General features: G+C 35.7%; 1 protein-coding gene across 1 annotated transcript; it reads left to right on the top strand.

The window, feature by feature from the left end:
- The first annotated feature begins 38 nt into the window (after positions 1-38).
- Positions 39-25,279, top strand: cmc2 (C-x(9)-C motif containing 2). The gene is made up of 4 exons (XM_028809822.2): positions 39-113; positions 17,922-18,020; positions 22,539-22,610; positions 24,730-25,279. The coding sequence occupies exons 2-4, from the start codon at positions 17,940-17,942 to the stop codon at positions 24,811-24,813; spliced, it is 237 nt and encodes a 78-aa protein (XP_028665655.1). The 5' UTR covers positions 39-113; positions 17,922-17,939; the 3' UTR covers positions 24,814-25,279.
- Positions 25,280-26,814: the final 1,535 nt, after the last annotated feature.

The raw sequence follows: 26,814 nt of genomic DNA, 5'->3' as shown, positions 1-26,814 counted from the left end.
TCTAATTGGGTATCTACGTTGTCAAACTTGTTATAAGCCAATGTATTTCCGGTCTTCTGTGACTTTCTGAGAAAATCACCGGTGTGCGGTATATGCCACCTTGGAAATTAGAGGCAAGTTCAATGGTTTTTAAGTGTTCGTTTGCCAAATAATTGAATAGGGAAGTTCGATGTTTATGCGGGGCTGCTGTTAAAAAATAAAATATCCCCATTACAGATACCGCGAGGTGCGTTTTGAATGTGTAAAGGTGGAACAATTTCTTGTATTGTAAAATAATATTAAAAATAAACACCATGATTTGGTGTAAATTTCTATTATTTATTTCCTGACTTGGTGTAATTTTTATATACCTACTTTTTTGCACTGCAACGTTCTGTGTAACCTTGACTGAGGTGACGTCACGTCCAGTCTTACACGCTGCTCAGTTTAATTTAATTGAACGTAGAAGTCGTTTTAGGATATTGAATATGGACGATTATTTTATACCTTCGCACCACTTCTCCCCATTGCATTTTCTTATTTTGAACTAGAGTTTCAGTCTGTAGCTTTGTGCTTCCATGTACGTTGTTTTCAGAGCTGCCGATGGCACCGCTTTAAAATGCTCTTAATTCAGAGCTTTTGTTATGTCAACAGAAAGTGAACAATCTTTCCATTACTATTTATTGTATTGCATTTTACAGTGCAGAGGGTAATTAAGTATGAAATTACTGAGAGTGCACCCAACTAGATATCTGATTCTACAAAACGTACATCTTGGGAGAGACAGCCTCACATGATGTTGTAGGAATTTTTAAAATATGTAGTTGTTTGGATTAACCTCGCAAAACAGGATATTTCCGTTTATTAGAAAGTATAATGCTAGATGAAAGCTGATGACTTGCAGACAGATCTCGAGGAACATTTAATATCTGGGGTAAGTTTAAACCACAGTTAACAACATATAGTCGTTCATTTGCATGAGCCATATTTAATACATCAAGGTTCCAATTTCACTCATTCACTGTTTTAAATATATAACGCCTCGGAGGTGGCACACCACTTAACTTGCAAGTCTTCATTCAAATACTGTATAAAAAGTGATCAGTGAGGGTGATGCAACATTTTTCTGTGTGCATCATCTGATATTATTCAAGACACCAGGGAGAGAGAGAGAACATGCACAGCAATATTTATGCAGTCATACACAGATATTTAAACATGGCTTTAGTCAGTAAGGTGTTTTTCTCAATAGTGTTCAAATACTAATTTTCAAACATTGTTTTAGACAGTATTTGATTACTAAACAACTTAACTGTTATCATAAAATATGTCCAAGAAAAATACTGTGTCTTTAAAATGTTAAAAAATCCATGGAGACTGTTATAATTTATTCAGAGTGACTATTGAAGAGAGAAATTGTTGAATGGTTTATAACTAATTGAAGAGAGCTTTTAGTGCATGGGGTGGCACAGTGTGTAGCACTGCTGCCTCAAAGATCAGGCATGCTGGAATTGAATCTTTGTGCCAATTGCATGTGTTCCTCATGTGGATTTTCCTCTGTATAATTAAAACATATGCATGTTAGACTGACTGATGACTTAAAATTGCCCTATTGAGATTGTGGGTATTTGCATGAGTGGGAATGAGCTGTGGAGTGGTAGTGCCGTGTCCAGGGCTACTGGGATAAAGTTCTGCTCACCTTGACACTGAATGTGATTAAGTGGGTTTGAGAGTATTTGGGTATTTAACACGTAAGAAGGTTGAATAAAAAGGGATAGATAAAAAAAAAATACTACATTTATCATTAAAAATTTTTGGAAGAAGAATATTTGGGGCACTTGATAATGTACAGCGTGGAACCGATTCAGAAATCTTTCAGATGTCACACTTTTCAGGTTTCAAAAAGTTGCAGCTTAAAAGCCCAAACTCTATAATGAAAAATGTCAACTCTTGTTTAAAATATTAATGGCCATCAAAAATGACAGGCAGTTCCTGAAGTGAGGTTTGTGTTTGGGACCTTGATTTGTTAAACCACCTTCATTTTGCTTGGAACAACACTGGAAGACATTTACCAGCTGATTTCTTTGGTAGCCTAAGGGTCAAAGTCTCTGTAGGAGGTAAGTAGAATTGACCTTATAACTAAATCTAGTCATATGTTGAGATCAATGTAAAGATATTGGTGCACATTAAGTAGTGAAACAGCAATTTTCATTATGTTCTCATGCATTTACTTTAGGTGTGCAGGCAGTATAATTGTTAATTGGAATTGTTAAAAACTTTGGTTGTTTATATTTTGGTCATGCACTACATTATTATCTATGTAAGTCAATACAGTTGAAACTTATTTGCATGAAAAGACTCAATTGCCAAAAAAATAATTTTATACTTGGTTTTGTTTTACTGTATTTAAGCTTTTTTTTTGTTATTTGTTTCATGGATATACATTTTTTTTTTTTTTTTTACCATTCTTTAAACCAATTTTTTCTATGCATTAGACTATGGTAAATGGTTTGCTTTTTGGACATCCTTTGTGCATTTTTATGTTATTAGTATCTGCATTTCGGTCCATGTTATTCTAAAGTTTTATACTTGCTGGTTAACAGTAAATGTAAGCTACACTTCCATTTTCTTAAATCTTACCCTGTAATCTCTCTGTGTATTCCCTTGCATTGTATTTAAATTTAAAAATTATCTGACTGTGGTAAAGTTCATGAACAATTGTTTACTGTATATTACAATAATTATCACTGTTATTCACAATATTTGTTTTTTTAATTAACTATTTTTGGCTATACTGTCCACCGAAGGGATAAGACCCACAAATCATTTTTCCCCAGAGTGACTCTCCTGCCCATTTCTGTCACCAGCCCTCCCTCAGTCCTGGTGACTACATTGTATAGTGGCATAGTTATTTGCAAAGTCAGACACCGTCAATAAACCAGGATATCTGGTCATTAAATTGTTCACTATATGAAGCTAATATACTGAACCTCATTTATTATTTACACACTGTTTAAATTGTTTTTGTTTATTCCTGTTTTAGTTGACAAAGGTAAAGATTTTACCTTAAAAAATTTTAAATGACTTGGAGCATGCTTACATTCATACAACCCTTGGTTGTTGTAACGATTGCCAAAAGGTCTTAAAAAATCTAGACTTGAAATATTTACATTCACTAATGTTCAATTCTGATAATTTATTTGATACTACTGTATCTTACAACATAATAATAAGCCTTTTGGTTTCTTCTGGGTTCACAATACTTTCCACACTTAAAACTGAGCATCAGGAATTGAATATAACAATTATTATTATTGAATGATAAGGAGAAATGTACTATGACATTTTTGTCATAGCGCCCAGCACCATAATAAAGGTATAACCAGATATTCATAATGTTTCAAGACATTGTTCAAGACTGTCTTCCATTTGCCACCTTCTGTAATTCAAATGAGGTTAATTCAGTTTTGTGAGAACTATGGAGTTGGTGATCTGACTAAGCAAACATTAGATGAGAAGGAAAGGCTGTTTTTAATGTCAATTTTTATTAAGTTCTTTTTAGACCAATCTACAAAATACATAGAACCAGCACCCTAATAGGAGTACTGGATTTGTTGTATAAAACTGTTAGCAGGTTTTTGGAAATTAAATAAGGCTGTTTCAAACTCTGAGATGCAGGTTCTGATGAAAAAATCACTTTTTTGTTCCAGAGTATCAGTAATTCAGAACTTGGGTTGAACTATTCAACTTCCTCAGGAAATTGGAAACAGGAGCCTTTTAATTTTTAATTTATTTATTTATTTTTTTAGGAATTCTTTTCCAAAGGGTATATCCTTGTCTTTACCCACTCAATCTGAATTTATACCTACTAGTATTTCTGATCCTCAAAATTATGTCTTAGTGCTACCTGACAAAGAGTCAAATAACTCTGTCTAGTTTTAAAAAGTTTAGCTCAAATGATTCCATCACTATTAGAAGTATTGATAAAATAGCAGCAATCATTATACATGATTCTTCTCAATATACTAAAGATATACAGCAACTAGGTGATAGCACCTGTTAGGAGCGAATTAAAAACTATCTTGAGTCAGTATATAATGAAGATGCTTCCACCTGTTCAGGCTGCCCTCATTCCCCAAATCATTGACAGACATACTCCTCATATTTTGTATAATGAACACCCATATATCCCTTTTTTAATGTTCTCCTGAAAATTCATAATCCTTAAGGTAGACCTGTTATTTCAGGTAATGGGTCTATTTTACAGCCTTTTTCACAGTATGGCAATTTACATTTATAAAACCATGTTAATAGCAGCCATTCCTTCATTAGAGATTCAACTGACTTTATTAATAAAGTGCAATCAACCTCTGTACATGAAGGATGTTTTTAGCAACCCTTGATATAAAATCACAACACATCAGCATTCCACATTGTGCTGTCTTGAGTAGTGTTGAATCTATACTATGTACAGAATATGGGTTTATCTCACAGTACGTTGACTTTATTTTTCTCAGCGAAGTTGCTGTCAAGTGGAATTATTTTAGTTTTTGCAACAGTTATATGTTGCAGTGGGTTTCTCTTTCGGCCCAGGCATCACAAACATCTTTATAATTGGTTTGGAAGAACAATTTATTTTTTCGGACTACAATCCTTTTGTTAAAAATTTCTTGTTTTGGGGTTGATACCTTAATGATATCTGTGTGATGTGTAAGGAGTACTTCGGAACGTCTTAATTGTTTTTATATATTTAAATTTCTATGTCAAGATAACGATGTTTACTCTGAATTATGACACTGTTACAATTATCTTTTTAGATATTTCTGTTCAAATATATTATAATGCTTTATTTTGTATAGAAAACCTACTGACCTTCATACACTCTTGCATGCAACTTGTTTGGATCCCTTGGTCTCTGCTTAACATTCTCCCTGTCTCCCAGTTTTTTCACAATAGAAGAATATTTTCTGACCAGTCTGAATATATAAAACAACTAAGTTCTTTGAGAAGTAGATTTTTTGCTTGGGGCCATAGTGAAAATTGCAAAGAATGCCTAAAAAAGGGCATTATTCACAGATTGTGATTGTCTGATTGACTCAAGTTAAAAAAAAAAAAAATATATATATATATTTTATAGTGCATCCGGAAAGTATTCACAGCGCATCACTTTTTCCACATTTTATGTTACAGCCTTAATCCAAAATGGATTAAATTCATTTTTTTCCTCAGAATTCTACACACAACACCCCATAATGACAACGTGAAAAAAGTTTACTTGAGGTTTTTGCAAATTTATTAAAAATAAAAAAACTGAGAAATCACATGTACATAAGTATTCACAGCCTTTGCTCAATACTTTGTCGATGCACCTTTGGCAGCAATTACAGCCTCAAGTCTTTTTGAATATGATGCCACAAGCTTGGCACACATATCCTTGGCCAGTTTTGCCCATTCCTCTTTGCAGCACCTCTCAAGCTCCATCAGGTTGGATGGGAAGCGTCGGTGCACAGCCATTTTAAGATCTCTCCAGAGATGTTCAATCGGATTCAAATCTGAGCTCTGGCTGGCCACTCAAGGACATTCACAGAGTCCTGGTGGTTTCGAACTTCTTCCACTTACGGATGATGGAGGCCACTGTGCTCATTGGGACCTTCAAAGCAGCAGAAATTTTTATGTAACCTTCCCCAGATTTGTGCCTTGAGACAATCCTGTCTCGGAGTTCTACAGACAATTCCTTTGACTTCATGCTTGGTTTGTGCTTTGACATGAACTGTCAACTGTGGGACCTTATATAGACAGGTGTGTGCCTTTCCAAATCATGTCCAATCAACTGAATTTACCACAGGTGGACTCCAATTAAGCTGCAGAAACATCTCAAGGATGATCAGGGGAAACAGGATGCACCTGAGCTCAATTTTGAGCTTCATGGCAAAGGCTGTGAATACTTATGTACATGTGCTTTCTCAATTTTTTTATTTTTAATAAATTTTCAAAAATCTCCAGTAAACTTTTTTCACATTGTCATTATGGGGAATGTAGAATGTGTAGAATTCTGTGGGAAAAAATGAATTGAATCCATTTTGGAATAAGGCTGTAACATAACAAAATGTGGAAAAAGTGATGCGTATGTTAAAACAGAGGGTGCGCATCTCAACTATCTCCGATTACATCAACAAGATCTGTGCGTGGAACTATCAGACGCACTGCAAGCAAACGCTGAAAATAACAACATACGTGTAGGCAAAATGATCATATTACTGTCCACATTTCCAGGAAGTCCAAGATACATGCAACAAAACTATCAGGATTCCATGGCCATAGTACGTAAATTCGGAAAGCCTGATTTATTTATCACTTTCACATGTAATCCTGCTTGGCCGGAAATTCTACATGCACACTGCGTCTTTCAAGAAGTATTTACAGTAATCCCTCGCTATATCGCGCTTCGCCTTTCGCGGCTTCACTCTATCGCGGATTTTATATGTAAGCATATTTAAATATATATCGCGGATTTTTTGCTGGTTCGCGGATTTCTGCAGACAATGGGTCTTTTAATTTCTGGTACATGCTTCCTCAGTTGGTTTGCCCAGTTGATTTCATACAAGGGACGCTATTGGCAGATGGCTGAGAAGCTACCCAACTTACTTTTCTATCTCTCTTGCGCTGACTTTCTCTGATCCTGATGTAGGAGGGTTGAGCAGGGGGGATGTTCGCACACCTAGACGATACGGACGCTCGTCTAAAAATGCTGAAAGATTATCTTCACGTTGCTACCTTCTGTGCAGCTGCTTTGTGAAGCGACATGGTGCTTCGCATACTTAAAAGCTCGAAGGGCACGTATTGATTTTTGATTGTTTGTTTTTCTCTGTCTCTCTGTCTCTCTCTCTCTCTCTCTGCTCCTGACGGAGGGAGTGTGAGCTGCTGCCTTCATTGTAACTGCTTTGTGCCACGGTGCTTCACATACTTAAAAGCCAAACAGCCCTATTGATTTGTTTGCTTTCCTCTCTCGTTCTGACAGTCTCTGCTCCTGACACGCACTCCTTTGAAGAGGAAGATATGTTTGCATTCTTTTAATTGTGAGACGGAACTGTCATCTCTGTCTTGTTATGGAGCACAGTTTAAACTTTTGAAAAAGAGACAGATGTTTGTTTGCAGTGTTTGAATAACGTTCCTGTCTCTGTACAACCTGCTGTGTTTCTGTGCAAATCTGTGACCCAAGCATGACAATATAAAAATAACCATATAAACATATGGTTTCTACTTCGCGGATTTTCACCTTTCGCGGGGGGGTCTGGAATGCAACCCCCGTGATGGAGGAGGGATTACTGTATATATATATAATATATATATAATGTGTGTGTATATTTTCAGTTTTTGCGATCTAGTTTATCAGATACAATAAAAAGCGCTGGCATATTTCATAATTCAACCCTGTTTTTCAAGATCCCCCCACTTTTTACTTTTACCAATAATCGAAACATTAAAGACTTAATACAGAATGAGGCTGTGTTCCTTACTGTTCTTCTTCTGTTAACTCCTTAACCATAGAAAATGACCCAATTTGTTAAATGTTAAGTTGCAGCTGTTGTAATAATTTGTGCTAAAGATGATCGGTCTCCAATTAAGAATGTCAATGTTTCTTTAGAACAATGCTCTGATTGCATCAGTAAAAGGGTAATATGTGTATTTGTTTGGCTGTACGCACTCTGTTACATTGAATAAATACACATTAAGACTTGTCAAAAATAGAACCATGAAACATAAGTTGTAGACATTTTGTAGAAAAATGCATTCTGTATCCATGCAGTGTTCAGTGTTGCAAATAGTTACACCCTGCATTAGAGATGGAGACTTTGACACTTGTTTGTTACAAATTGAAGCAGCCTGGATCTTTAAGGATTATACATTATCACCCCAAATTAATGAGACCAATGACTTGGTTGGCTACTAACAAAAAGTTGAACACTTAGCTTACCTTTTTTCATCCCCATTAGCAGAGAACCATGACATTTTACAGTTTTCTCAAAACACAGAACACGTTACAGAATCATTGTCACAAGTTTAGGGTTATTTTACCATGGTAACCAAACGCTGCTATACAAAATACTTCAGCTTTTCCAGCAAACACTGCATTCCTGTCCAAAATGTTTTCTGTCAGACACCCCATTTGTAAATAAAAGTATTTTAAAGCCTCCCCATATGCACACACACATGCTTTTTTGAAACCTCTGAGACAGAAAAATGATTGTAAATTATTACCAAACTAAAATGTCAGTGTGTAACATTTTACTGAAAAAAAAAAAATAAACAAGTGAGAGTAACAAGTGTCTTTCACAGTGATATTAATAGTACAAGAAAATGCTTTTTCTGAAGGAATGTCCACATTTTGATTACAATTACTTGTCTGTATTTTATGTCTTACAATTAAGTGTAAAACAGTGAAAACTAAACTTAAACAATATTACTATGTAACAACATTCATTACTTTCAATAATTTTTTTTACCCTCTGAAAAGTAGGTTTCTGTGCAGGAATTACCGGTTTACAGGCTTACTGAAAATAATTAAAAACGGAACCTGAATATTTCCTTGAAGAATTGCACCTGTAGTTCTACAAACATTTCAATGATGTGAGTGAGCCTGTTATTTTGAGTTTTCACTCGTAGTTTATTTTCAGTGTCTAGCTTTGACCGGTATTTTTTCATGATAAAAACATGTACAGAAAAACCTACCTTTCACACAGGTAGGATGGGGCAGAAGGTAGGACTATGGCTAGGGTTGTTTGCAGGAGCAGTGGTTCGTGAACTTGAACTGGAGCTTCATTGTTGAATCAGCGGTCACATCAATGAACATTTCCTGTTCTACTGCAGCTAGTGTTGCACTGAAATGACCTCTAATCCAGTCATATTTTGCAGGATCTGCGTGGACTCAAGTGTTAAAATAGGTACATGCCAAAAAAATCAGGAAAATGCAAATACCAAAATAAAATCTGATTTATTTAAATAGAAGTATGTACATTTCTATGCAGTTAACCCTTTATAAATCACAGTCATCTTGTGCATACATGAAAACACCTCAAACAACGCTCTGAAGCATTCATATGTGAAGCATGCTAATCAACTTTATATATACACAATTGTAGAAAAAAAATGGCATCAGCCACAACATAGTCATGTTTTGAACACACAGATGAAATTCCATGCAACTCTGATATGTAGTACAGCTTGTATATAATATTACGAATAGCACCAAGAAATTCAATGTTCTTTCAGACTTATTCTCAGGAGGAGTGGAGTATCAAACACTATAGAGATTCTGTTTCATGTGTAAATTTGCTAGCCTTATAAAAGTAAAGTGCAGACACAAGTGTACAAACTGACAAGTAAACTGTAAAGAAAGGTACAAGTAACAGAAGTAATTAACCTCCTTAGTGTTAGACCTGAGTGTTACTCGGGCTGCGAAAACCATGCTAAAAACATTAGTCCTGAGTGTCACTTGGGCAAGTATACAGATGCATCTTCTGTAAGCATTAGAACCAAGAATTACTCAAGCTATAAAAGTGCTGTCAGTGCTGCCATTCTTTGGAGAAATTATGTCTGAGAGCAGGTTTCCACTAATTATGAAATATCTGCACTTTACCAACAATGAAGACTTTGATGAGAATACCCATCCAGCACCCAAACTGAAGAAAATCTGGGAGATATACCAGGTAATGGTAGCAAAATTCTGGAGTGTTTACATTCCAGACCGAGATGTCAGCATCAGTGAAAGTCTCATGGCTTATAAGGGCAGACTTTGATGCGATGTACAGAATCCATGACAAAGTACAAGATTTGGCATAAAGTTTTACAAGCTTTGTGAATCTAAAACGGGATAAACTTGGAATTCATTTCTGTACATCAGGGAAAGGGACAATGTTTGATCCAAAATACAATCAGTATGGCATTGCTATATCATTGGTGCTATCTTTGATAGATGCTCTGCTGGATCAAAATACTGTGTAGCCATTGACAATTTTTCTATTTGCTATTTGACTATCTTGCTGCAAAGAAAGACTTGATGCATATGGAATAGTGTGTCCCAACTGTCGTGGCATGCCTGAAGACTTTGGTAAAGCTAAATTATAGCAAGGTGCACTAGTAGCTTGACAGAAGGGTAAAGTGATTGCTCTGAAATGAAAAGACAAAGATATTTGTCTTCTTAGCACTGTACATAATGCAGCTACGGTCACTGTACAGACAAAAGGTAACAAGCAGGTTACGAAGCCTTGTGCTGTGGTCGACTACAATAGCACAGTGTGGATCAAGAGTTGGCTTTCTATCCCTTTATGCGGAGGCAACAAAATAAATACTACAAAAAGATATTTCATCATCAGGTGGAACTGTGCATTTGAAATGCATTCATCTTATACAAACAAAAACCAGTCGAAACTGTATCTCATGAAAACTTTACATGCCAGCTTGTAGAAGAAATCATTGCCACACATCCACCGTCCACACTACCACTCAAGACACACTGTCGACGCAGCACATCATGGATCAGTCCAGAGTGTTTTATTGGTAGATATTTTAATTATATACCTCTAACAGAAAAAACCAGAATGCAACTCTAAGTGTCCTGTTCAAAAATAGATAGATCTGGAAAGAAAATCCGAAAAGAAACACACCATTATTGTCCTGACTGTGACGATGGATTGTGTCTTTCACTGTACTTTAAGATTTACCATACAAAGGACTTATTTTAAGATTACTGTTTTGGCATCATTAGTAGTAGTACTATTACTATTATTTTTTTAATTATTGTTCATTTCATATTATTATTATAATGATACAAAAAATAAATAATAATACTTTTGAGATTTAATAAAAATGTAATTTTTCATGCCAAAAAAAAAAAGCAGCGCTTTTTACATGTTTTTTTGGAATAAAATGCAATGCCAAGGATGTTAATTGGGGAAAGTATTCAAATAACTGCTGAACCTGACTGGATGGATGAATAGTGCAGTTATGCAATTTTTTTGTGTACAGTAACTGATGAATGATGCCAAAACAATTTGTTTTTCTATATCTGCTTGATCTTTTGATTCAAGGTTTTAAAAACGGGGGCCACAATACATATGAGATGTTTTGTGCAAGTAAGGCCATCACATATACGTTACAAATAACTACATTTTGATGTATATTATTAAGCTGTGTTGCTGTTGGAAGTTATACTGCCAGAATTTGTCCAGTAATTTAAGACACACTAAAGTGTGGAGTTCGCTTGCTTCCTCTATTTCCATATGGGTCTGAATTGAAACCTCTGAGTGTGGATGAGTAGGTGTGTGTGAGTGTTCCCTGTGATGGACACATACCCCGTTTGTCTTTGGATCCTGCCTTAAGCCAGTGTTGCTGTATAAAGTTGGGCAGTACATGACCCTAACTGGACTTAGCGGGTTCTAGAAATGAATGGAAGTTTTTATTTTTGCATTTGCTCAAATGCTCGATTTTTCTTTCTTTTCAGAGACATGGAATTTTCACTATATAATGGGTTTTTCTTAACACGAGAACTGGACAGCTGTGCACTTTATTTTAAATATGAGTCACAGTTTAATCTCCATTGGTTTAAAAATCTGTTCTGAGATGGAATTGTTAATTTTCTGTGCTGCTGTTTGTGCATGATGGTCTAGATGTTTCCATTAATAGAATCTGTTTTGCAGATTGCAGAATTGAACGGCTCTGAATAGTTGGCAGTGCTGGGCTTTTTATAGCCTGATTCTACCCAGTGATAGAAGATGTGTAAGATAATTTCTAAGTACCAAACCATTAAGTGTCCAGTTTTTATTATGTAAAATTAAAGCGTAGAGGAAAAAAGTCCCCCCCCCCATTTTGTTATATAATTATATTGTATTTTGAAAACATGAAGGGTATGCCAACCGTAGGAATTATCCTGATTCTGTCCTCTGGCATATGATTTTATTTCTTTTTTTTTTGTAGCACATAGCAGAGAATGCCATATCTTGGTAATGTTTGGTTTATTTAGTTTGAACTTTTGACTTTTTAGATATAATTTTTAACTGGGCTTTACATCTGTCTTTGCATCCGTTTATTTTATTTACTGCCTTCAGCTTCTCTCAAGTAATTAACAAGCATTGCCAGGCCACCTGTAAGATATTACTTGTCAAGTGGGTCTTGGATCTTTGGGGGTTCCCGTGAATGGAGTGTATGATATGTGTGAATTTTATTATGGGGGGGGGGGCTCCAGGAACTTTATTGGAAGGCAGGTGTAGTTTTAGTAAGTAAACACTCTAGTTTTTCTCAGCTGTGTGGATCTAAAAAAGCAGAGAAGATTGAAGCAGATATCAGTAACAGTAGAGCATATTCGGCTGAAAAAAAAGTGGTGTAATTCCAGTACCCTTCTTCAAAATGTATTAAACATATGTAGCTGGATATGCTTTCAAACACTATTCACTTAATGCCCTTTACTATCTTCTTTAAAACAGAAACAGTGCTACCAATAAATAGCTAAGAGTGACTAAAGCAGTGTCCTGCGGTGGGTTGGCACCCTGCCCAGGATTGTTTCCTGCCTTGTGCCCTGTGTTGGCTGGGATTGGCTCCAGCAGACCCCCGTGACCCTGTGTTCGGATTCAGCGGGTTGGAAAATGGATGGATGGATGGACTAAAGCAGTGGTTCTCAAACTGTGGGGCGAGCCCACCCTAGGGGGGCACGAAGATTTGAAAAAAGAAAACAAGAATCGAAAATATGAAAAATACATCTATTGAAACAAAAAACAAATTAATTTAAACTACATTCTGATACTAGAAAAATAAATATAGAGTTAGATAAATGTCAATTAAAAGTTAAGCAGGTATAATAAAATATGCATCTATGATATATCATTAATTAAAAAAGAACAAATTGGTTTTAGTGGGCTCCTTTCAAAAAACGTTAGGGGGGCGCGATTAAAACTGCTATGAAAGCTCTGGTTGCAAATATCTATCAAATACTTAAAAGGTTGAGAAACGCTGGACTAAAGCGTCATACTACCAATAGGAAACAACAATGTTACTAGTTATCTCATATGAGCTGATACTGTAGCTGATTAGTTCTTTGTGAAAAGAGCAGGTTGGCTGCCTTGTGTACATCTCTCTCTTTCTCACTAATACAGTGTAATCTTAAATTGTAATTTGGTTTTCTCTTCTTTGTGAAGTAGCAAAATACCCTTATAGTTGTGACCAAAAAAGGTTCCTTTTTAAATTAATTGCTAATAGCTCAGCATGAGCTTGCATTTTTGTTACAGTATGTCGTATGTTGTACAAGTATATCTGTATGTCTGTAAGTAGCTTTCTGCACCATAATCAACCCATGAATGGCCACTGACGTACAGTGGATTGTAGAGCAAATTTTCAACACTGAATTAACAATAGTAGCCCATTTTTTCACATTACATGTGTATATAAATACCAAAAACTAGTATCCTGTAGGAGAAATGCATAAAACTGCTCAAAAGAGACTTTCACTAACAACTTGAAGGCAACCAAGGTTTGTATGCCCTTTGGAAATGTTTTGAAATCTGTGGATAAAAAAATGTTTATTTTCTAGGACTTGGCTTACTCTCATTGTTAGCTGAGGTGTTCCCCATGCATTACATGTTGTTTTGTTCTGCTGCTCCAGCATGTCTGGAGTTCAGTGGCTGTGGGGTCCTCAATAAAGAGTTTGGTAGCAGTTTTTAAAATCACCAGCCCCTTCATACTAGAAATCACAGGGAACAAAGAAATACATCAGCATTTCTCCTGGTATATTCCAAGAAATACCTTCTCACAGACTGTTAAATAAAGGCAAGAAATATATATATATATATATATATAAGTAAAAGCAAGCAAGTTAACATAATAAGTGCAGAGTCTTATTAAGTAGACAGACCACAGTGAAGCATTGGATATCAATTGAACTTCATGGTTGCCTACACTAATACTTAATTGGAGGCACCTTTTGCTTTTATTATTGTAGTAAGTCAGTAGGTCTTTGTAAACTTAACACATTAGGAGCTTTCAATTTTATCCAACTCTTGTTTGCAGATGAGATCAAATCCAACCCTCTTTTAACCCAGTCCCTAGATTTTCTATAGAACACCGGTCCTGGCTATTTCCAGACCATTTCTGGATATTAGTTTATTTTTTAAGCTGTTCCTTAGTCAAGTTGCCTGTGTGCTTTAGACTGTTGCTTTGATGCTGAAATTGATCTCTTACTTCAGATTTCTACAAGAGATTTTATGCCATTTGGACCTGTTTGTTTTTCCTCCCACTCTGACCAGAATCTCTGTCCCCGCAGAAGAGAAGCAGCCCCATAGCATCATGCTGCATCCACAATGCTTGACGAGAGGCACTTGGTTATTTGGGTGATGAGCGGTTTAGGCTGATCTTTTGCATTTAAAGCCAACAAAAGTTCTGCCTTGCTGTCAATAGGCTGTAGAACCGTCTCCCACATAGTTTTATGAAATTAAATGTGTTTCATACAAAATTTCATATCAGCTCGAAATGTTCTTTTATTTTTATTGCTCAGACATGGAGAATATGCAAAATGTTTGTAATATGAAGGGAGTCTCCAATTACTGTCAAAGTCGCAAACCAGCGTTAAGGTTTCCATTGACCTGGTGAGCTTTCTCCTTGTCTGGATAGACAGCCTGATCTCTGCAATGTCCACATGTCGTCGTCTTGTTAATGATAGCTGGTAACTTTTTAGAACAACTTTAATTAGAATTGTGGTAACAAACATTAAATAATGCCTTTTTACACTTTTTTTTTTAATACAGATTATTACTTCAGGTACTATATATGCAGATAGTTATAGTCTTATTATATATATATATATACAGTATATATATATGTAATTAAATGATGTAATTAAAGTGTTAACAAACATATACAGTAATGATTTTAACATTTACATATCATTTACTCATTAACTTCCTAGAACACCTGATCTAAAGTTAAATTTACTCATCAATTGTAAAGGTTAATTAATGAAATTAATTATCAAGTGTTACCTGATAGCCTTCATTTTATACCTTTTTTTACATGTAAAGATTTTAAAATTTACTTTTATATTCTTTGTTAAATTTTTTCACATCTCCCTTGCAGCAATAAGATACAGTAGATAGCTCCTGGGGAACCAAAGTCTCCAAGAAATCTTCCAGAATAGGTCATTCAAGTTATTGTCTGTTTTTTACCTGCATTTTTTATTACTGTTTAATTTAATATTTTTTGGTGCTGGAGTATGTGAATTTCCCCCTGGGATTAATAAAGTATCTATCTATCTATCTATCTATCTATCTATCTATCTATCTATCTATCTATCTATCTATCTATCTATCTATCATGACAGCAGATTAACTTTTCTACAATGTTTGAAATCCAATAAAGGGAGTGCACACTTATAAATAGATAGATAGATACTTTATTAATCCCAAGTATGACTAAGGCATTGGAGATTTTTAGTTTTAATAAATATTCCTAAAAATAATCCATTTGTTTTTCACTTAAATATTTTTGTTTATAAGATCTTAAAGGTGACAGGTCATGTTTTATTCTCCTGTAACACTCACAAAACTTCAACAAAGGAATGGACACTTTTGATTTCCACTACTTTGTATGAAAACACTTTAAACAGCACATTTTTGAATGAGCGTGTTTCTCAAAAATAAAAATTTTAAATTTCATATATTGCCTTCCATAATACTGCAAGTGGAAAACTGGTTAATATTGTGTGGGGGGAACGACTTTTGCCAAAAGAATTCTTGCATATAAAGCACAGAAAAAAGACAGTGTGACTGAAATGTGCAGTTTGAAAGATTAGGTAGTAATAAATGTTTTATGTTTGTAATAAATGTGTTGTTTTATATTTGTTGATTTAAATAAGCAAAAAAGTCTCTTGAAAATGCAACTGCACATTTTATTATGACTGAATAAAGTGTTTGTGTGTCAAGTTTTACAATACAGTAACTGTTACAGTGCATGAAGACTTCATTGTATTTATGGAATGCTTTTTACTTGATAAACTCAAGGACTGTGCAGCTGACGTCTGAATGTGCCTTTTCATCTGCTTGTGTACATCTGTATGTATATGGCTGTGAAAAACTAATTTAGAAATTCAAATTGAAAAACTGAAATTTACCTACTGTACTTGTTGTAAAGGTTTGACATGTATTTTTAATTTACAATCCCAGAAACTTTCCAATGGAAAGATTGAACAGAACTGTAATGTACTTTGTATATTAATTACATACTTTTCAAGAATTTGCCAGGAACAAAAGAAAAGTGAGTTCAGTTAAATTTAATACTACTATTACATATGCTTTGAATAAAAAAAAAAAAAAAACCATGTATATATGCTTATATGTGGTACCAGCGTGGGTAGACAGGTTGATTTATTATAATTGCATTGTTATGAAAAGTTGATTACAGAGTTGATAATTTCATGTCGGTAATTCTGTTATTCTTGTGAAAGACTTCCAAGATAATCAAATTCAAAAATGTACTCTATGGCTTGAATAAGTCTTATTTTCTGAAGTAGGTGTTTCATGGGTAAACACCATAAGTGTTTTAAAAAAAAAAAAAAAAAAAAAAAGCGCATAACTTCTTGTATTAATCAAATTGATATCCATTTAATCTCATTTTTGGTTACAGACTTATGCATACCCCAACTAATTTAAATTTCTTTGATTTAAATTAGTCTGTTAAACAGTAATTTTCATTAAAATGTGACATGGTTCACTGTCATCTTTTAGGGGAGAGAGAATTGTTGGCAATGTATCATGTCTTGTTTTGAAAAGCTTAATGTTTTGCTCATTATTATCTTTTTTTGATGAAACTGTTGATTTTCTTTGTAACGCTTTTGGGGAAAAAAAACTTTTACATTTATGCAAATGACTGTACAATGAGTTGTATTAAATTTTGGCTAATGCAGGTGTTATCAATTTATTATCACAGCTTGCAAACAGTAACCATCACATAGTAACACATACATTTATAACTACTGTATTCATCCCTATTGGCTATTTTTACATTGGCATTTCCTAACATTTCATGAATTCTGAAAGGTTAAAGTGACAGTGAAAAAGCTGAGGAGAGTATTCACATAATCATTCACATCATAGCCTGCTTAACAATGGCTGCTTGGCATCCAAAAGACATTTAAGAAATAAGAGTAACATATTAGCAAACAATCGGTAAGCTACAGTCTATATCAATATAACATATTAGAGCAACATTTAGAAAATATAGGTGTGTGAAAATCTTCCAGTTATGAAATAAATTCAGCCCAGAATGAAAGAGATGCCACGAATAATGTGGTAATCTAACACCAGAGGTAATGCATTTATTTTTTCACTATCGGTTTGCAGGGGCGTCATAACAGATGTAGAATTCATTGGCAACAAGTGAGAAGTGCGCAGCCATTTATTCAAGATGTGTTTCTGCCATCTATTAGTTGTCTTCAGTGATGTGCATCAGATCTCTTAAATCACCATATGGTGATTTCAGATCCTCCTAGCTAATCTGTAACACTACCACTGTGCTGATATTTTCATGCCATAATATTGCTTGACTAACTGTGCCACCTGTCTAAGGCAGGTTGAAATCTTAAGCACTGTAGACATGCAGCGTTAATGTTTGCAGTGTCAAAAAAATGCATTACTACAAATGTTTGTGATGTGCCATTTGTTGGAATGAAAATCTCTGCTATATGTCATTTGAAATGGGATTTGTAAAAGCAGCATTACTTTTTGTGATGTGCCATCTGGTGGAATGCCAAATGCAATCCATTTTACTACAACTGCTTGTGACCGGTCTGTTGGAATGGCAGAGACGTAGCAACCAGATGGTCACACAGGTATACAGACACTTGTTCTTTTATTAATTTCGATTGAATGTTAACTTGCTTTCTTGTATAATGTGATTCTCTATAGGTAAACCAATAACACAGGATGCATCCAGATCTGTCTCCTCACTTGCATACAGAAGAATGCAATGTTATAATTGCTCGCTTAAAAAACTGTCATTTGGAGGTAAGCTTACAGTGTATTATTCTCATCTATAAATGTTTGAATTAAACAATTTAAGGGAACAGCCCTGTGTTTCAGGTGCCTTGGAGAGATTGTGGCTGTAAATTGAGCAGCAAGAGGTCTTTCGACTAAATCTTGACTTTAAGTATTATGTTAAAACATAGCTAGCCTAAGATTTTAAGAGTCGGAATATTGTGTGCAGTGGTTCTTATTTTTTTTAAAGAGGATGCTGCTAGTTGCAAGTAAGAAGACCTGAAGATAAAGCTGACTAAAGTAAAACCTACATGTACAATACATACACACACACACACACACACACACACACACACACACACACACACAGTGGCTTCTTTAGTAGGTAAAGATGCAAATCACAAGTAACTGCCTACTCACTAAGTGATGGTGTCATGTGTCCATAACAGTATTTAAAGCAGATATTAAAATACCGAAGGACCATAATGTTGGTGCAGAATTAAAGGGCATGTGATAGATTTAAGTGACACTAATGTGACATAGTACACTACCTGAAAAATATGTCTAGGTTTTTGTGATCAGAAGCAGATGATAATGAAATAGGAACACGGAGGACAAGACAACTTGGACGGAGTAACAGGCAGACCCTAGTCAGCCAACAAACAGATTAGAGGCATATTAGAGAGCACAGCTTGATTGTACCATGATACAAGTGGATTATTAGACATGAGGACCGCAAAGCTTCTGCACCTCTCAGAGGAAAAAAGGTGGTGTGGTGGCTAGTGCTGGGCGGTATACCGGTTCATACCGAAAACCGTTTATTTTTTTATGATATGGATTTTTCTTATACCGCAACACCGGTTTAAATTGCCTAAACGACGTTCGGAACGTGGCGCAGCAGGAAACTGTTCAAGTGGGGACCTTTTTCACTGCTACACCGCTAAACACAGATTTGTTGCACTAGGGCTCTTTTTCACTGCTACACCACCAAATAGTGGGCGGTAGCATAGGTATGCCGCGCGGTGAAAATGGACAGAGAGCCAAAAAAAAAGCACTCACATCTGTCACCTGGAGATGCTTTAGTTTTAAAAGGTCAGATGTGTAAATACTGTTTCTATACTACTGGATAATACTGCAAGCCAAGTTGTACTTTGTTTTCAATACAGTGTAATGTACCTGGGTACTGTGTAATAGTGTGACGACATTTTGACTTTATTCTCGACATTTCCACTTTAATCTTGACGCTTATGACGAGAATATATTCTTTTGACTTTATTCTCGTAATTTGTCATTAAAGTAGAACATCATAAACTAAACTTCATCATAAAATGAATATTTAATTTACTAGATTTTTTCAAACCCCGTCATAAGTTATATAGCACATTAAATGCTTTGTGTTAAGTGATTCGTTCAGAGATGGGCGCAACTCTGAATGGATGGCATAATTAAACATGTATAATGAAGATATTTTTAAAGTTCTGAACACTCCGTGGGCTAAGTTTATAACTAGTTTTAATTTCACAAAGACGTTTATCGTGTAGTGATTGGTTATGTGGTTATGTGGTGAAAGAAAAAGGAAGGATAGGAACTGTGGTTTTGGTAGCCTACGTCAGATAGAGACAGCATGCATGCAATAAAGATAGCCTGCTCAGAAGAACATGCATTGAATTCTGTGTTCGTGTCTCCGACCAGCAGATCACAAACCCAACATTTACACAATATTTAAGTTAAACCTGTGCGATAGCTATTCATACATCCAGTTTTTTGGAGCCTCGTCACACCTGCCATAAAGTTCTCTACACTGAACATACACCTGGGGACCCCTTACTGCGAGGGAGCAGCACTACCGCCTCACTACCGTGCATGTGTAATACCTGCTTTAATGCATTTCATCATGAAAATGATATCAAGTATTTATCTTAGCATTCTAAATTCTCAGAAAGCAGGAATATCATGAAGTGAATGGATTCTGTATGGTGATCGCTTAAGAAGTGTAGTGATTAACCACTGGGTCGGGGAACGTAACACAAAGCATTTAATGTGCTGCATTAATTTATGACGGGGTAAATTAAGTAATTGATTAAACATTGACTTTAGGAAGAAGTTTAGTTTACGACATTCTACTTTAATTATGAAGTAAACTATGAGAATAAAGTGGAAATGTCGACTTTAATCTCACCATAAACGGCGAGAATAAAGTGGAAATGTCGACTTTAATCTCGACATAAACGGAGAGAATAAAGTGGAAATGTTGACTTTGTTCTTGACATATAGTTTGTTTTTTTCTTCCCAGTATAGCTTAGCTTGAAGCAAGGTCCATATTAATGCAGTTTGCCTAAATGATGGTTATAATAATAGTAATAATAATTCATTACATTTATATAGCGCATTTCTCAGTACTCAAAGCGCTATCCACACAGGGAGGAACCGGGAAGCGAACCCACAATCTTCCAAAGTCTCCTTACTGCAAAGCAGCTGCACTACCACTGCGCAAGATGTCATCACCAAGTTGCACTTGTTGTATTTTATTTTATTTTGGTGAATACTGTGTAATGCACCTGGGCTTGAAGTCTTGAAGTAATAGTGCAACTATCAGTAATAATACTATTATTTATTTTATTGTTATTATTTATTAGTTTAAATATTATGCAGTTTAATGATGATAAAGTTGTTTAAAAAGTCACTTTAACGTGTCAGTGGACAGAGATTGTTAACATTAACAGAAAGTGTAGTTGGTTTACAAAAAATATTTACTATTTATTCCTTTTCTAAGACATATTCGGTGCAATACAATTTTTGACAAGCACTTCTGGATATTTTACTAAGTCTTTAAATGCCTCTTTGTATGGTTGAAAATATGTTGTTAAAATTATAGTTTGTTTTTGCAAAATTTGTTCAATAAAAAGGTTCTAAATTTTGACTGCATCTGTCATGCAATGTGATACCTTCTCCATTAGTGCCACCCCCTTGAAAACTATCACTTTATGGGGCAATGCAAAACTGTATTAATACTTGTGTGCACATTAAAATGTTTTTTTTTTTTGCACAATGTACAATACTCTTGACAGTGGAATAGGTTATTCTTAGCCAGTAATTGCAGTGGAAAATGTGGTTAACATCCACTCATGCATGGGGAAAAAAATGCCGTTGAATACCGTGAAACCAGGATAATTTAGAAAAATACCGTGATATAGAATTTTGGTCATACCGCCCACCTCTAGTGGTGGCTGTTCTGAACACAAACGCTTCTGTTCTACAACAGCATAATCCTATAGATCATATCTAAGTTCTAATCAGTCTTTGTTTTAGTAGTACTGTCACATGTACAGAGTACAGTGAAGTTTCCTTTTATAGATAACACTATGTCAAATCAAATCAAAAATAATTTTCCATACCTGATATCAATAAAAGTCAGAATTGTCTATATAGTGTATAGTAAAGAAGAGTTAGCATGTACATTGATAAGTCTTAAGTGTTATGGCATAAAGCTTGCAAATTCCAAAATGGCATGCAATTATGGCTGACCCTGTGCTTAGACCCCCAAAGGTCATGAGAAAAGACTATTTTCCCTCCGAGATTAACAATCATTCAAATGTGAAATTACTAAGTTGGTCTCTTATATCTGTGTAACACTGTATGTGAATTTTATTTTATTTTGTTTCAATAAATCCCACTACACCGAGCCCATTAAGTTGTCATACACAAGGGCGTTATAAGGTTTACAATGCATGCACAAATGTTGTAATAATGAGCCCTAAAGGAGAAGCAGTGATCACCAATAAGAAGGATTCAGCACCAGCTTTTGTGAAGGTGAGTGGTCAGTGGTCAGTCACAGCATTATGGACTGTGAATGTTCTCCTCCCTCTGAGTTGTTGCCGGTAGTCTGAATATTATCTCTTGATCCAAGAAGGGTGGCAAGTCTCACTGGACATTAGGAAGCTCTGATGTAGGTGTTACAACAGCTGGAGATACGATCATTCAGTCGTTTAATCATTGTGTTCTGCTAAGCCTCTCTTATCCAAATGAGCCCTTGTCCTCACCAGCTTTGCCTAACTGTCCCATGTCTATTGTCTTGACTCCCTGACAGATGCATCATTGAGGCTTCCTTGGTGAACTAAAGAAGCAGTGTAGCGTTCCCAAGGTTATTCTTTCACCCTGTCCAACTCAAACATACTGGATATGCAAGCCCAATCATTTGTGTTCCTTGCTACGCTAATCTCCCAGGCTGATTCTGAAGCAAATTTGTTTTGAATACCTTGATGTTTGTCCCCAAGTGTTTCATATAATTGGATTATTATATTGTTAAGGGAAATGTAAAAGTGAAATTTTTTCTGATAATGACTTTAAAACCTCAGAAAAACAAACACTGGCCAGTTCAGATAGTAAAATAATAAAACAACAGTAAGTTAAGAAATAAAAACCAAACAGTTTTTTGATGGTTTAGCACATGAATTATTACAGAAGTTGGTGGTCTTTAAAAATAAATAAATGAATTAATAATAATAAGTGGACACAAGTTCTAATTCTTGGTTTTAATTATATTTACAGCACAATTTTCTGAGATTTTTTGGAAAGTGTAATGACATTGACCGGGAAATGCGACACTGCTTGAAGAATGAGGTAAAGTGTATTTGTCTATAGGAGGACAATAGGTGTGTTTGCCATATAAAAGTGCAGATCAATATTATGAAAAAAGTGACAAGGTAGTTATAACTGCATCAGCAAGGTCTCTCCCAGAAAAAGATTTCAAAGCAGACTGGGGTTTCAGGATGTGCTGTTCAAGCTCTTTTGAAGAAGCACAAAGAAACGAGCAACATTGAGGATCGTAGACGCAGTGGTCGGCCAAGGAAACTTAGTGCAGCAGATAAAAGACACATCAAGCTTATTACCCTTCAAAATTGGAAGATGTCCAGCAGTGCCATCAGCTCAGAACTGGCAGAAACCAGTGGGACCTAGGTGCACCCATCTACTGTCCGGAGAAGTCTGACCAGAAGTGGTCTTCATGGAAGAGTTGCAGCCAAAAAGCCATACCTCCGACGTGGAAACAAGGCCAAGCGACTCAAGTATGCACGAAAACATAGGAACTGGGGTGCAGAAAAATGGCAGCAGGTGCTCTGGACTGATGAGTCAAAATTTGAAATATTTGGTTGTAGCAGAAGGCAGTTTGTTCGTCGAAGGGCTGGAGAGCGGTACAATGAGTGTCTGCAGGCAACAGTGAAGCATGGTGGAGGTTCTTTAAACGTTTGGGGCTGCATTTCTGCAAATGGAGTTGGAGATTTGGTCAGGATTAATGGTGTTCTCAATGCTGAGAAATACAGGCAGATACTTATCCATCATGCAATACCATCAGGGAGGCGTATGATTGGCCCCAAATTTATTCTGCAGCAGGACAACGACCCCAAACATACAGCCAAAGTCATTAAGAACTATCTTCAGCGTAAAGAAGAACAAGAAGTCCTGGAAGTGATGGTATGGCCCCCACAGAGCCCTGATCTCAACATCATCGAGTGTGTCTGGGATTACATGAAGAGACAGAAGGATGTGAGGAAGCCTACATCCACAGAAGATCTGTGGTTAGTTCTCCAAGATGTTTGGAACAACCTACCAGCTGAGTTCGTTCAAAAACTGTGTGCAAGTGTACCTAGAAGAACTGACGCTGTTTTGAAGGCAAAGGGTGGTCACACCAAATATTGATTTGATTTAGATTTCTCTTTTGTTCATTCGCTGCATTTTGTTGATTGATGAAAATAAATGATTAACACTTCCATTTTTGAAAGCATTCTTTGTTTACAGCATTTTTTCACACCTGCCTAAAACTTTTGTACAGTACTGTACATCTCCAATGACTGCAATCACTTTCAGCCTCCTCCTGTTGAATGCAGACATTGAAATTTCTGTTCCTCTGCAAGTGTTAATTTTGAATTGGCCAAAAACGATCAAAGTAACAGCATTTCAGTGGAGCCGGTTCAAAAAAGAGCAGTTTCATTACCCTCCCCTTCCTTGAGTTTATGTTCCTTTTTAGTTTAATTTTTACACGCAGAAACCCAGTCTCCTATGTGGTTAAGTAAAGCTTATGGAATGAAAGATATCAGGTTTAAATTTAAGGAGTGTGCGGAGTGTTTTCATCTAAGACTCCATTGCAAGCACTGATGAATTTTTAGTAACTCTGCTCATAGCCACAGAACGTCAACAGCTAGAACTAAACTTTGTGTAAGAAGGAAGAGTCTGCTGATTTGTAGAAGAAGTCAAATGAACTGTGTTGTTGTTTATAGTATTTGTTTTGTTGCTTGCACTGTTTTAATTATTTTTTTTAACTCTGTAAATGAAAGTTAAATTTTTGAACTGATATATTTTTACTTTTCAAGTTATTAAGCTAATAATATTTCGGGGCAAAGTATTTAAAAGTGATCTGGCTTTTTGGTTAATATATATTGAAAAATGTTTAGAAGTAGAACTATAATTATTTAATAGACTTAAAAAAATAATCATTACTGCCTTAGCATTGTCTTTAATTTATTGTGTATTAATTTATGATAAACATTTTTGTTCTGTGCAATAAATTCTTAAATGAAAACATTTCCATTATTCAGTACAATAATTTGTGAGACAATGGCATCATTCACTTTTCTATTATTCTTTCTTTAGAGATATCGTTGTTAACCTTTTCTGAAATAGGAACTTTATGTAGTGCATAACATGTCCTCTTATTTTTATCTGTTTAATTATTTATTTCATTCAGTATGAGGAAAAAAGGACCAAAAACCGAGCCCTTTCTGACAAGATGAAACAGAAAATCAACAGCAATGCTCAGAAACAGCTTTAACTGAAATGGTGGCTTTGTGGGGAGTGCAGCCAGAGCAGGACGTGTACATCGTGAGGTGAGGACTACAGAAATGTGGCCATTTTCTCAACAAACATTTGGGAATTATATAGCACATGTGGATTTTTATTTGCTTTTACACTGTTGAGCCATCCCCGTAAAAACTTGCAAAGACTTATTTTAGGTCAACACGTAAACCTTAGCAGTGCTCAGTTAAGCATTTCTTAAAACCTTTGGTAAAAGTGAACATTTGCCTTCATCACCAGAATATTTTGCCATCATTTTTGTAATTCTTACAAAAGGACTCAAAAAAAGTCACGCTAATCCTGCTGCTGGTCCTCATCTCAGACAGTTTATTTAAAACAGATGTGTGGTTGCCTTTGAATAAACTGTTTCAATATTATGTTGATAAATTTCGGCATTTAGTGTACAGAATCATAAATAAAAGATTTTCAGATTTATATTCCAACTGGTGTCCTATTATTTTCTTATTTTATTCTCAATATTTGTAGCAAAAAGGAGAATTGTGCATTATGTGGTATGTCTTGGGCTGATATTTGACATGAAACTCAAATAGCCAGTTAATCTTTGGGAAAGAAACGGCGTTGGAGGCTTTACAAGAAGTTTAAAATTGTAAAATTTGATTAATTAAAAGAAAAATAAATAGAATAGGATATCTGCTTTTAGGTTTATTTATTCATTTTTTTGCAATCTGTAACCAAGGAAGCTTAAGATTAAATCCCCTGAGGAGTCCTCTCATAGCTCGTAAATAAGGAATTGGGCTCTCTAGGGTATGCTCTAATGATGCAGCAGTAGGAATAGCCATCCATCCATCCATTATCCAACCCGCTATATCCTAACTACAGGGTCACAGGGGTCTGCTGGAGCCAATCCCAGCCAACACAGGGCGCAAGGCAGGAAACAAACCCCGGGCAGGGCACCAGCCCACCAAAGAGGAATAGCCATCTCACACCAATTTGTTCATATTCTTGCTGGGTTGACTTTAAACTTACTGGGTCAGAATGGTCAGGGTTTCCTCGGGACACTGTTTTTTGCCCATAGTTCATAAAAATGTTTGTTTGATCGACAAGTCAGACTTCTCCCAGTATAAGTGAATAACTGATTGGTGGATATCCAAACCACAGTTTGTTCTTACCCACTGCCTTCTGTACAAACTTTCATTTTCTGCAACTTTATTGTAGGATTCTTAATTTCTAGATGTGCAAGATAAAGAACACATAAGTTTTCTTTATAAATAAAAAAAAAAAAAACTACAGCAGCAAATATCTTTCCTAAGAGGCTTTATCTGCAATTTCTTGGATGATTGGAATGAACCGATATCCAGAAAGAAATTTGGGTCCCAGGCCAATCTGGTGCCATGGTAGTATGGCTACCTCACAGTGCACCTCTGGACTAACTCCTGGTCCTCCTCCAGTGAGCTTAGCGTGAGCCCACTATTCATAGTCTTTCCTGGAGTTTGGGTGCAGACTGTTACAAAGTGCAGCACCCAGGCTATACTCACCTTGAGTATGTAGACTGCAGTCGGATACGGGAGCACATCTGTTGATGCTAAAAGTACCATTCTTACAGAGTATATTTACTGTTTCCCATAGTTTAGAATGTCATCATTCTAAGATATACAAAACCAACAAGGAAGATCAAACTTTTTCCAGGTGCCTGTAAATCTGATGTTGAACCTAAGATGACCAAACTTGCCAACAAGTGGAATCCACTTAGTTACTATGTTTCTGCACCAATGATATTTATGTTGAGTGATTGGAGATAAAGCAGGACTTCATGTCAGTGTGCACAAGAAAAACTAAAATTGTAAGCAATTATACAGAGGACATCTAATAGCAGTCATGACTGGGATAGTGCTAATTTATTGGGTGAGATCACAGACATAAAGGTTTAAGGAATTTTCCAAAAGAATGTGAGCAAATGTTGGTACATGAGACGCTATCACTGAAATGTGAAGGGTAGGCAAAGTCCAAACAAATCCAA

This window comes from Erpetoichthys calabaricus, chromosome 9, assembly GCF_900747795.2.
Source record: "Erpetoichthys calabaricus chromosome 9, fErpCal1.3, whole genome shotgun sequence".
NCBI classification, from domain to species: domain Eukaryota; kingdom Metazoa; phylum Chordata; class Cladistia; order Polypteriformes; family Polypteridae; genus Erpetoichthys; species Erpetoichthys calabaricus.
Note: the sequence above shows the minus strand (reverse complement) of the source record. Positions and strands in the feature narration are given on the sequence as shown.

Bases quoted from the DNA above. Each gene is read 5' to 3' on its own strand.
- cmc2 (XM_028809822.2), top strand. From the start codon at position 17,940: ATGCATCCAGATCTGTCTCCTCACTTGCATACAGAAGAATGCAATGTT. The intron at 18,021-22,538 runs GTAAGCTTACAG...TTATATTTACAG, and splicing joins TAAAAAACTGTCATTTGGAG to CACAATTTTCTGAGATTTTT. The intron at 22,611-24,729 runs GTAAAGTGTATT...TATTTCATTCAG, and splicing joins GACACTGCTTGAAGAATGAG to TATGAGGAAAAAAGGACCAA.